General features: G+C 42.9%; 1 protein-coding gene across 2 annotated transcripts in view; it reads right to left on the bottom strand.

Annotated features, from left to right (window-relative positions):
• The window catches only part of dock8 (dedicator of cytokinesis 8), a 205,741-nt gene extending 194,294 nt beyond the window's left edge, over window positions 1–11,447 (bottom strand). Inside the window, exon 1 of one of the 2 annotated variants that reach the window (XM_033017783.1) lies at window positions 11,238–11,447. In XM_033017783.1, coding sequence (XP_032873674.1) covers window positions 11,238–11,287 — 50 coding nt within the window. In that variant the 5' untranslated portion in view covers window positions 11,288–11,447. The remainder of the gene's footprint in view (window positions 1–11,237) is intronic. The other variant, XM_033017785.1, reaches the window with a different exon arrangement.
• Between the last annotated feature and the right edge of the window lie 1,818 nt (window positions 11,448–13,265).

The raw sequence follows: 13,265 nt of genomic DNA, 5'->3' as shown, positions 1-13,265 counted from the left end.
CAAACATACTGCTAAAGCAACAAAGGAGTTTTCCAAAGCTAAAAAATTGTTAATTCTTGAGTGGCCAAGTCAATCACCCATCTGAACCAAATTGAACATGTCTTTTATATGCTGAAGAGAAAACTGAAGGGGACTAGCCCCCAAAACAAGCATAAGCTAAAGATGGCTGCAATACGGGCCTGGCAGAGCATCACCAGAGAAGAAACCCCGCAAATTATGATGTCCATGAATCGCAGATTTCAAGCAGTCATTGCATGCAAAGGATATGCAACAAAATATTAAACGACTATTTTCATTTACTTGACATTGCAGTGTCCCAAACATTATGGTGCCCTGAAATGGGGGGACTATGTATAAACACTGCTGTAATGCTACATGGTGAAACCAAAATGTATAAATATGGCCTTTATTAAAATCTGACAATGTGCACTTTAACCACATGTGATTTTTTTCTATTACAAATCTCAAATTGTGTAGTACAGAGGCAAATAAATAAATGATGGGACTTTGTCCCAAACATTACGGAGGGCACTGTACAATTTAGTTTTGTAACGGGCTTTTCCTGCTCTCTGCAGTTAGTCATCTCCAAGTTAACGTATAATTACCTTCTTAAATGTGCTAATAGAATCAGATTTCATCAGTTTGCCACAGTGCGAATACATTATTAACAATTCAGAGTGAAAAAATGTATTTCTCCTCCACTTCTTTGGGCAATAATTTATAATGTATGGCACAAAGCGCTGGAGTAACTCTGCGGGTCTGGAGAAAAAGAATAGGTGACATTTTGGGTTGGGAAGCTTCTTCAGATGGCTCTGGAATCATGTGTTAACTCGAATCCCAACCTGAAACGTTACCCATTCTTTTTCCCCAGAGATGCTGCTGACCCGCTGAGTTACTCTGTTTAAGAAAGAACTGCAGATGCTGGAAAAATCGAAGGTAGACAAAAATGCTGGAGAAACTCAGCGGGTGAGGCAGCATCTATGGAGCGAAGGAATAGGTGCGTTTCGGGTCGAAACCTTTTTTCATTCTTCAGTTTTCAGACTTGTGAAGAAGGGTCTCGACCCGAAACGTCACCTATTCCTTTGCTCCATAGATGCTGCCTGACCTGCTGAGTCTACCAGCTGTGTCTATCATGGGTGTTAATCAGCATCTATTCCTTCCATTAAATATTTATAATGTATGTTAGACATCTAGTTAGACATCTACATGTCAAACAATATTCCCTATTTGTTCCTTCAAGATTAATCCGTTTTGACATCTCTATTATGGTCTTCTTCACTTTTCCTTGTTGTAAGTAGGAAGTAGATGTGCTGTCTTGCTTCGCAATGCAATCCATACTCCTCAGAAATCTCTTGCCCCGGCAAGATCCTTGTGTAAATCCTCTGAACCCTAGCCAAGACATGATGAAATCTTTCCTCAAATGTGCGTTGCCCATAATTCGACACAGCTGTCGAAGAGTCTTTCACCCAAATGTTAACTCTGTTTCTCTTGCCACAGGTGATGATTGATCTAATGAGTGCTTCTGCTATCTTCCGTTTTTACATTTATTCCAGCCAAGGCATCATTAGCAATTTGTTCATATTTATACATTCAATCCCCTTATTTACAAAGCTAAGATTCCTTTAGCAAAAAAACAATTTTCTAGAGGAATTCAGTTGGTTCAGCAGGGAGATGGGTCAGCATTTTAGGAAGAGATACTGCTTGCCCTGCTCTGTTTCTCCTGCATATTTTTACATTTTGTTTCAGATCCTAACGTCTGTAGTCACTTGTGCCTCCAACATTCCCTTATCTGGTTTATGAAAGTTCCCCGTTATCTTTCAATATCTAAGAGTATACAAATGTTTCCGCTCTAGCATCCCATACCATGTAGTGGCATTTAAATCACGATGCCTCTTGTTTCACAATGTGTCACACATTATCCATATTTAATTACATCTGCTGTGTGTCCATTTCCCCATTTTAAGTTTTCTTGAAGCTTAATACAAGCCGATTCATTATTTACTATGCTGCTAAGTTTTCTATCATATCCTAACTCTGCAATTATACTCCGTCCATCCAGGATTAGTTTAGCTTCATTCGGATAGATATCCAGAATGGATAGAAAACTTGTTTCAAAATGAGTTGGACACAGATCCAATATACATTAAAATAATTTCCAGTCAAAACCAAAATTGGTTAATATGGAAAAGGACTGTAACAAATTAGATTTTAGTAAACTTGCAGAATAAAATGTGCATTGACAAATGTATTTTGATATTTTTGAGTTGAGGGGGTGCATTTTGGAGGAAAAATACAGAAACCACATAGCCCTCAGAGGAAAGAGGATCAAACACACATTCACAGCAAGGCCATAAAATGCAAACAAAGTATTGGAGTTAATTTCTAACAAAAAGATTTGGAAAGCAGAAGTTATATTACCTTAGTTTGACCAACACAGAGTATTGCCGACAATTTTGAAGGTGAAGGTAGATTTATTTGAATCACACTAGAACTTCGAGTTTTCAACCTCAGATAAAAATTGGCAGTCTGATGCAAGTCTCCAAAAAATGTAAGGAGTGAACTGATTGAGTTATGCAAGATTATAAAAGGATGTGCTAGGGTAGATATTTGTTCTTCTAGGCTGTGAACCCAAATAATACAAGATAGTAATACATCCAACAAGAAGTTCAGGGAGAACCTTTTTTACTGGGAGAGGCGAGGCCTGCAGAATCAGCGATAATTTCCAGGCGCTTTGAAGATGTGTATTACAGAAATGAGTTGCTTAAAGCTTAAATAAAGTTTAAGTAAATTAGAAATTTTAATTTCCCTCACAATTTAAGCAACTCATTTGGATGGACGTCAGTCAACTGTCTCACTTCGTGACCTTGCACCATGTCCGTTTTCTCCATCAGCTCCATCACTCCTTAATAATATTAATCGAGAACTTCCTTCAACACTCCCATCACCTCCCATCACTATGAAAACTTCGATAAGAAATTCTAAAATTGTAAATGTAAATAACAATACGAGTGAAGTTGATGACCAAGCAATATATGTACCACCAGCTATTGAAACACCATTATCTCCTGATGCTCCAGTGCTGCGACGGTCATCAAGACGTACTAAACCTCCTGACCGCCTCAACTTATAAATAGGAGGGGAGAATGAAGTGTGCGCATGTGGGGGGTCTTGGGCCGGCGAGGCCTGCGGAATCAGCGATAATTTTCAGGCGCTTTGAAGATGTGTATTACAGAAATGAGTTGCTTAAAGCTTAAATAAAGTTTAAGTAAATTAGAATTTTTCATTTGCCTCACAACACTTACCAAATCAATGGATTCGCAAATCAACTGACTTATCTTTAAGCAAGCACGATCACGTTCCTTCTCGCAAAAGGGATTATATAACCATAATGCAAATGCAATGCTAGCATTTATTTCAAAAGAGCTTGTATACAAAAACAGGGATGTAATGCTGAGGCTCTATAAAGCACTGGTCGGGCTGCATTTGGAATTTTTTGAGCAACTTTGGGCACCACATCTGAGGAAGGATGTGCTGGCTCTGGAGAGGGTCCAGAGGAGGTGTACAAGAATGATCCCAGGAATGAGTATGTTAACCTACAATGAGCGTTTGACGGCATTGGGCCTATAATCACTGGAGTTTAGAAGAATGAGGGGGGACCTCATTGAAACGTACAGTTTGGTGAAAAGCTTGAATAGAGTGGATGTGGAGATGATGTTTCCACTCGTGGGAGGATCTAGGACTAGTCATCTCAGAATTAAAGGACTTCTTCTTCGTTCGTGTGGCGTGCACAGCCTAAAATTGCAGGACAACTTGTTCTATTTGATGTTCAAGAAGGAACTGCAGATGCTGGAAAATCGAAGGTACACAAAAATGCTGGAGAAACTCAGCGGGTACAGCAGCATCTATGGAGCGAAGGAAATAGGTAACGTAAACGTTACCTGTTCTATTTGATCTTCCGTTTGTGCATGTCGAGTTGATTGCATTAGTCGAAACAGGGCGGACCACGTGAAGGTTGCAATCTTCCACCCCAGAATTAAAGGACATTCTTTTAGGAAGGAGATGAGGAGGGATTTCTTTAGTCAGAGGTTGGTGAATCTGTAGAATTATTTGCCACAGAAGGCTGTAAAAGCAAAGTCAGTGGATATATTTAAGGCAGAGATAGATAGATTCTTGATTAGTATGGGTGTCAGAGATTATGGGGAGAAGGCAGGAGAATGGGGTTAGGAGGGAGAGATAGATCAGACATGATTGAATGACGGAGTAGATTTGATGGGCTGAATGGCCTAATTCTATTCCTCTCACATAATCTTATGAACCAGACAATTTGATATTTGAATATATAAATTAGGCACAGGAGTAAGGCCACTTGGCCCTTCAAGCCTGATCTGCCATTCGGAAGATGGTGCATGGTAGTCCTATTCAGGAAGGATAGACAGAAAGGAAGAGGAGGTGGGGTGGCATTGCTGGTTAAAGAGGAGATTAATGCAATAGCAAGGAGTGACATTATCTTGAATGCTGTAGAATCGGTAACAGCCAAGGGCAGAAAATGCTTGGTGGAGTTGTATACAGACCACCAAACAACAATAGGGAGGTTGGGGGTAGCATCAAGCAAAAAATTAGGGATGTGTGTAGCAAAGGTACAGTGCTTATCATGTGACTTTAATCTACATATAGATTGTGCCAACCAAAATGGTAACAGTGCTGAGGAGGAGGATTTCCTGGAAGAGACAATAGACAATAGGTGCAGGGGTAGGCCATTCGAGCCAGCACCGCCATTCAATGTGATCATGGCTGATCATCCACAATCAGTATCCCGTTCCTGCCTTCTCCCCATAATCCCTTGACTCCGCTATCTTTAGGAGCTCTAACTCTCTCTTGAATGTATATGGGATGGGTTTTTAAAGCAATATAACCATATAACAATTACAGCACGGAAACAGGCCATCTCGGCCCTACAAGTCCGTGCCGAACAACTTTTTTCCCTTAGTCCCACCTGCCTGCACTCATACCATAACCCTCCATTCCCTTCTCATCCATATGCCTATGCAAATTATTTTTAAATGATACCAACGAACCTGCCTCCACCACTTCCACTGGAAGCTCATTCCACACCGCTACCACTCTCTGAGTAAAGAAGTTCCCCCTCATGTTACCTCTAAACTTCTGTCCCTTAATTCTGAAGTCATGTCCTCTTGTTTGAATCTTCCCTTTTCTCAAAGGGAAAAGCTGATCCACATCAACTCTGTCTATCCCTCTCATCATTTTAAAGACCTCTATCATGTCCCCCCTTAACCTTCTGTGCTCCAGAGAATAAAGACCTAACTTATTCAACCTTTCTCTGTAACTTAGTTGTTGAAACCCAGGCAACATTCTAGTAAATCTCCTCTGTACTCTCTCTATTTTGTTGACATCCTTCCTATAATTGGGCGACCAAAATTGTACACCATACTCCAGATTTGGTCTCACCAATGCCTTGTACAATTTTAACATTACATCCCAGCTTCTATACTCAATGCTCTGATTTACAAAGGCTAGCATACCAAAAGCTTTCTTTACCACCCTATCTATATGAGATTCCACCTTCAAGGAACTATGCACGGTTATTCCCAGATCCCTCTGTTCAACTGTATTCTTCAATTCCCTACCATTTACCATGTACGTCCTATTTTGATTTGTCCTGCCAAGGTGTAGCACCTCACATTTATCAGCATTAAACTCCATCTGCCATCTTTCAGCCCATTCTTCCAAATGGCCTAAATCACTCTGTAGACTTTGGAAATCCTCTTCATTATCCACAACACCCCCAATCTTGGTATCATCTGCATACTTACTAATCTAATTTACCACACCTTCATCCAGATCATCCAGAATATGTTGAGGAACTGACCAGAGGGCAAGCTATCCTAGACTTATTGTGCAAGGCTCCTCAGGCAACAGTGACCATAATATGGTGGAATTCTGCAATGGGATGGAGAGTGACACGGTTAATTTAAGGACTAGCAGGGCTCTCGCTTAACTTTTTTTCCCTGTTATCAGCCGGGCAACCTTGGTAGCTTTTTAGGTTGCCAAATGGCAGTTTAGGTGGTCATTTAAGATGGCTTGCATGACGCGCGCGATAATGTGCTCGGATAAAGCGCGTAGTTACCTGTCGGAATTATACTCAATGAAGCATTCACATATTATTTCTGCTTCAAATAAAGTCACAAACTAAACATTCACCAATCAAGACATGATATATCCCACAATGACATGCAGCAAAATTATAAGACAGTATCTCAACTCTTTTTAATCATTGCAGTTAATGCAATTTCTATTAGTTCTTTCCACTTCCAAGCAGAAATGTTTGGATTATTCAGCGTATGATCAACCTGTGTCGATAAATCCTGGACCATGGTAACATATATGCGTACGTATAGTTGTGAATGTTGCTCATTAAATAACTACAGTACTGATACTCCATAGTAAGAGCATTGATTTGCCGTTAAAATGAATTCTGTAATAACGTGTCAAAGGTAGCAGTGACAATCGAACACTGCGGTTTTAATGTTTCACGTGTTCACAATTTAATTAATCCATCTTTATGGATTAAAACAAATAATAACATTGGGAATTAAAACACATTTGATTGCATTCCGTTATCAAACATAGTCAATATTCGCTCTGAAGATATTTCCAGGACAATAGGGTCAGGGAAGGGGGTGTGTGTGAATCAGTGCGGGGTGGATAGATGGCCGGTGGGGGGGGGAGGCGGGGTTAGAAGGCAGTCGGTGCAGAATGGATGGATTGAGGCAGGTGAATTAGTACGTGTTGGTTGGAGTAGGTACAATTGTGAGGGGAGAGCACGGGGGATGTCAGTGGTGTTGAATGGGGGGGTTCAGTACGGGATGGATGGGGGTAGACAAAAGTGCTGGAGAAACTCAGCGGGTGAGGCAGCATCTATGGAGCAAAGGAAATAGGCAACGTTTCGGGTCGTGAATGGGAGGATCAGTACAGGTTGGATGGGGGGGGGGGGGAAGAGATCAGTGCAGGATGATTTGGGGGGGAGGGGTCAGTACAGGGTGGATCGGAGGGTCTGTGCAGGATGAATGGGAAATCACTACAGGATGAATGGGGGAAGGTGCAGGATAAATGGAGGGTGGGTCAGTATGGGATGAATGCGTAGATTAGTACAGGATGGATGGGGGATCAGTACAGGATGGATGGAGGAGAAGTGCAGGATGGATGGGAAAGGGGTAAGTACAGGGTGAATTGGGGAACCAGTGCAGGATGGGGGGGGGGGGGTGGCAGGAGAATCAATGCGAGGTGGATAGGGTGATCAGCGCAGGATGAATAGATTGGGGGGGGGGGGGGGGAGATGGGGAGGGGAGCACAGGGGATGTCAGTGAGGTCTGAATAGAGGCGGGAATGGGGATCAGTGCCGGATGTAGAGGAGGGGTCCCAGGATAAAGGGGGGGTGGAGGGGGCGTACGAGAAAGAGAGGGAAGGGGGGAGAGGAAAGAAGGTCAGTGCTCCTCGGACAACATCGCCCCGCTGCCTTGGCCGTTGGGATTTCCTCGCCACCGCCTCCCTCCTCGGCCAGCCAACAGCAAGGTGCGGGGCCGAGCGGTGCAGAGATCAAAGTTCCTATAGCTACAGGATCTATGGTGCAGCTGCTTCAGAAGTGTCGGAGAGAATGACGGGTCCCGCACAGCAGCAGCAGCGGCCGCGACACCAATCCCGCTAATGGCGAAAACCGCTTTCAAAACAAACCTCCCGCACGCCGAGGCCTCTCCCTCCTCCCTCCTCGGCGTGCAGGAGGTTTTTTTTTTTTAAAGCGTCGTTAGCGGCAAAGATCCTATAGCGGAGCTCTGCTATAAGATCTTTGGTTAGCGGGTTTGCAAGCAGCGGCCCTTATCAGGGCGGGCAGGGTGCGGTTGGAGGAGGAGATGAAGCCGTTGTTCGGGGGCCGTCATTCGCTGCGACCCTTCGCCACCCCGCACCTAGTATCTTGCCCACGCAATACATCCGTCACCGCCGACACAAAACGTCGCGTTCCTTTTCTCCAGAGATGCTGCCTGACCCGCGGAGTTACTCCAGTTTTTTGTGTCTATCTTCGGTACAAACCAGTATCTGGTTGCCAAGCCGGGAAAAATGACTCGGTGTTTAGGTTGCCTGGCGGCGCTTTGAGTGGTCAATGGCACCCGGGCAACCGTTAATTTCGAGCCCTGAAGACTAGGGTCCTGAACTTGAATAACGGAGACATTGAAGGTATCAGACGGGAATTGGATAGGATAAACTGGCAAATTATACTGAAAGGGTGCAGATACAATGGCAAAGATTTAAAGACCGCATGGATGAACTCTAGAAATTGTTCATCCCTGTCTGGCGAAAAAATAAAACTGGGAAGGCGGCTCAACCGTAGCTGACGAGGGAAGTCAAGGATAGTGTTAAATCAAAGGAAGAGGCATATAAATTGGCCAGATGAAGAGGTAAACCAGAGGACTGGGTGAAATTTAGAACTCAACAGAGGGGACAAAGAGGTTAATTAAGAGGGGGGGAAAAAGAGCATGAAAGAAAGATTGCGGGGAATATAAAAATTGAATGTAAAAGTTTATTTACCGAAATAAACTTTTGCATTCAATTTTTATATTCCCCGCAAAAATGTAAAAAGGAAAAGATTAGTGAAGACGAATGTAGATCCCTTATAGTCAGGGCTCGGTGCTGGGAATCCAGTTGTTTACAAATTTATTAACGATTTATACAAGGGAATTAAATGTAAACTCTCTAAGTTTGCAGATGACACAAACCTGGGTGGTAGTGTGAGCTGCAAGGAGGATGCTCTGAGGCAGCAAGGTGACTTGGATAGGTTGGGTGAATGGGCAGAAGCATGGCAGATGCAGTATAATGTGGATGCAGTATAATGTGCGGATAATGTGTTATCGACTTTGGTGGCAAGAACAGGAAGGCAGATTATTATCTGAATGTGTCAGATTAGGAGAAGGGGATGAGGCCTGGGTATGCTTGTACATCAGTAACTGAAAGTAAGCATGCAGGTACAGCAGGCAGTGAAGAAAGCTAATGGCAAGTTGGCCTTCATTGCGAGAAGATTTGCATTTAGGAGCAAGGACGTCCTGCAGTTGTACAGTGCCCTGCTGAGACCACACCTGGAGTATTGTGTGCAATTTTGGTCTCCTAATTTGAGGAAGGACATTATTGCTATTGAGGGAGTGCAGCGGAGGATCCCAGGATGGCAGGACTGACATGTGATGAAAGAATGGGTCGACTGGGCTTGTATTCGCTGGAATTTAGAAGGATGAGAGGATATCTTATAGAAACATATAAAATTCTTAGAGGATTGGACAGGGTAGATGCAGGAAAAATCTTCACGATGTTGGAGGAGTCTGGAACCAGGGGTCACATTTTAAGAATAAGAGGTCGGCCATTTAGGACTGAGGTGAGCAATTTTTTTTTACAGTGAGTTGCGAATCTGGCAGTGGAGGCCAATTCACGATGTTTTTAAGAGAGTGTTAGATTTAGCTCTTAGGGCTAAGGGAATCGAGGGATATGGGGAAAAAGCCATAATGGGGTACTGATTTTGGATGATCAGCCATGATCATATTGAATGGCGGTCCTGGCTCAAAGGGCCGAATGGCCTACCCCTGCACCTATTTTGTATGTTTCTAAGGTCTGATTGAAAACAGAGTTCTGCATTCCAGTCTGCCTGCAATAACATTCCACTCCTTGTTGTATATCTCTTCTTCAAAGACCTTGCTTCCGTAAACCTACGAAAGTCTGAGTAAAAACAACAACAAAAAAATCACCTCATCTGCAACTCACACGAGTGACTCCGTATTTTTAAACGATTCTCCCACAAAGAGCACCAACCTCTCCACATGCATCATGGCCTGACGGTAATCAGGCAGAACAGGCTGTGGTTGAACTCTTTTTTTTAAACAGAAAATGCTGGGAATGCGCAGCAGATCAGCCAGCATATATGGAAAGAGAAACTGTTTTTTTCCCCCAAGAGTTCAGCATAGATGCACTTTCTGATTTTATTTCAGATGTCTAACATCTGCTGTGTTTTTGATCTTCAGTTAACCATGGTTTAACTGGTTGTAAAATGAAGGGACAATTCCAGCAAGACTCTCTGGAATGTAGAATGTTTTGAATTGAATTGAATACATTTTATTCACCAAATATGTATACATACAAGGAATTTGCCATAGTGCTTTACTCGCAATAACAACACAATATACAGTACACAATTAAAACTAAAACATTATAATTTAAGCATGTGAAGAATTAAATAAAATACCAGAGCAAAAGGAGGCTGAGGGGAGTATATAAAATTATGAGAGAGACAGATAGGGTAGACAGTCAGAACCTTTTCCCCCAGAGTGGAAATGTCCTCTGCTGCATAGTTCTACGGTGAAAGGGGAAATGTTTAATGGAGATGCACAGGGCATTTCTTTATACACAGACTAGTGGGGGCCTGGAACGCTTTTCAGTCCTGGTGGAGGAGGCAGAGACCAAAAGTGGCATTTATGAGGCTTTTACTTAGGCACATGGAAGTGCAGGGAATAGAGAGAGGGGTGTGGGTCATGTACAGGCAGTTGAAATCAGTTTAAGTTGGCATCATGTTTGACACAAACATACATTATGGGCCGAAGGGCCCGTTCCTGTGCTGCACTGTTGTATGTTCTATTAAAGCAACCCAGCGCCACACTGAATCTCAAAGACTAATCTTAGTTTGCGATTGGCACTTGAATTTAAAACCTGACCAAAAGTGAGAATGCTACGTACGTTCCTAACTGCATGCACACCAAGACCCATTAAATGACATTCATCCTCCAGTTAAATTGTGCTTTATGGGTCGCACTTGCTCCTTCAATCTAGGTTGAAGGAGTTTGAGGTCTAGTTGAAGGAGTTTGAGACTCGCTGTTGTGGAGGAATCAATGGTCTGTGCTTTCCCGTGAAGTTAAGGTGTTACGCGTTAAGTGCAATCAGTCGATACACTTGACTCGCACGGTCGTAAAACACAATACCGACTTTGAAAACGGACTCGTTTATAAAAAAAACGAAATCCTAAAAGTAATGGCAGGTTTTAACGGGAAAAATACATATGGTGAATAACGCAGCGCTGGTGAAAATGGCTTTGCAGCATGAAATCCCTGGCTGTTCGCAGCCACTATGCTTGCTACATGTTGTACAGTCAGCCTTCACGCGTTCACTGCCCGAAGCATGTACAAACCGCTCACCTGTTGATCTTCTGCACGAAAGCTCTCCGCTCCGTATTTAAAGTCGCCATCGATGTTGAGTTTATGTCCCCAAAAATCCAGCTGGAGACCAATGTTAAGGCTGTGATCTAAATATGAAAATACCCAGCCCGGGTGGAAACTTCCGCATTTTCACCTTTCACTCCCGGGCCAGAGCCAATTGTGCACGAGGGGGATGGTTCGTGTACTGGCCAAGTCAGCTGAGCGAGATGAAAGAGACCAGTCACTTCACAGAGAACATATTGAATTTGCATTCTGCTGTATGAAATTCAGATTTGCGTTCAGCTCTTTCAGATAAGTCTCTATCTCTCTTACACACATGCAGACAAACTGACACTAATAGAATAAAGTGTTTAACCAAGGTCAACCCAACCTTAGTCATTAAACCGCAGTATACAGAAAACATTTGCTTCTGTGTGCATTTAGGGTAGTGATCAACCTGTTCACTGAAGTATAGGGGAGAACGAGTCTTAAGTTTAACCCCCACAAAACAACATGCCCTTGGTGTACAAAACTGCTCTGGAAAATAAAAGTCCAAAGTGAGACCTTGACGCCATTCCATTTCACAGGAGCCAATTCTCAGTGGTGAAATTCACTGCCCCGTCCAAGTCCTTCTGCAGAGTCCGTACAGAGTACAAGTCCATAGACAATAGGAGCAAAAGCGTCCCTAACATCGCCCTCATCCTAATTGACACTTACATGTGTGGCAGCATCAGGCTATGCGTGGAGTCAAAGCATGTAGGAACTTCGGATGATACGAAAATAGGTGGAAGGTCAGGTAGTGTAGAGAAAGCAGGGATTCTGCAGAAGGACTTGGACAGGTTGGGGGAGTGGACAGAGAAGTGGCAGATGGAATATAGTGTAGCAAAGTGTGGAGTCATGCATTTTGGTGGTAGGAATAAAGGAGTAGACTATATTCTAAATAGGGTGATTTCACGAAAGGTCACTAGATCATAGATCCTCGCCCACGTGACCGCAAAATCCAACTGGGGTACAAGCGTCACTTCCGGTACATGTTAGTGATGCTGAAAACACGCACTTTCACACCCGTTAAAAACCGCGAAAACGGCCCGTTTTTGAGCTGTAAATTACTGTGCCAGTCGGGGTGACCGTGAGGCACAGCTACCTAACTTTACAGTCCAGAAGAAAGATAAAAACTAAGGTAAATTCAAGAGGGAGCTGAAGGGGCAACAACAGCGGAAGTGGTTAGCGGACATTCGCCGTGGAGATATAAAGATCGAAAATATCGGGAATTATCGCGTTTGCTCGCTGCATTTCATCAAAAGTAAGGCATTATTGACGTTTTATCTTTATTCATTTGTTATATGAAAAGTTTTAAAAGTGAAAAATCCGTCAGTAAAATTGCAAAATCGCCCATGGTTCTCAGGTGGGTTTTAACATGTAAAATGAAAACGCTTCTGAAGCTACATTTACCATTTAAATAATCGTAAACTATCAATGCGTTTTGAAATAAATTTTACTCAGATGCAAGCTAAGGAATGGGATAATTGTCAGCTGTTAATTGGACAAAATCAGGACATTTTATTATTTGCCAAAATATATTTCTCAATAACCATATAACCATATAACAATTACAGCACGGAAACAGGCCATCTCGACCCTTCTAGTCCGTGCCGAACACGTATTCTCCCCTAGTCCCATATACCTGCGCTCAGGCCATAACCCTCCATTCCTTTCCCGTCCATATAACTATCCAATGTATTTATAAATGATAAAAACAAACCTGCCTCCACCACCTTCGCTGGAAGCTCATTCCACACAGCCACCAATCTCTGAGTAAAGAAGTTCCCCCTCATGTTACCCCTAAACTTCTGTCCCTTAATTCTCAAGTCATGTCCCCTTGTTTGAATCTTCCCTACTCTCAGTGGGAAAAGCTTATCCACGTCAACTCTGTCTATCCCTCTCATCATTTTAAAGACCTCTATCACGTCCCCCCTTAACCTTCTGCGCTCCAAAGAATAAAGCCCTAACTTGTTCAACCTTTCTCTG

The sequence above is a fragment of the Amblyraja radiata genome, chromosome 3, assembly GCF_010909765.2.
Source record: "Amblyraja radiata isolate CabotCenter1 chromosome 3, sAmbRad1.1.pri, whole genome shotgun sequence".
Taxonomy (NCBI): domain Eukaryota; kingdom Metazoa; phylum Chordata; class Chondrichthyes; order Rajiformes; family Rajidae; genus Amblyraja; species Amblyraja radiata.
The sequence above is the reverse complement of the archived record's forward strand: the minus strand, read 5'-3'. Positions and strand labels throughout refer to the sequence as shown.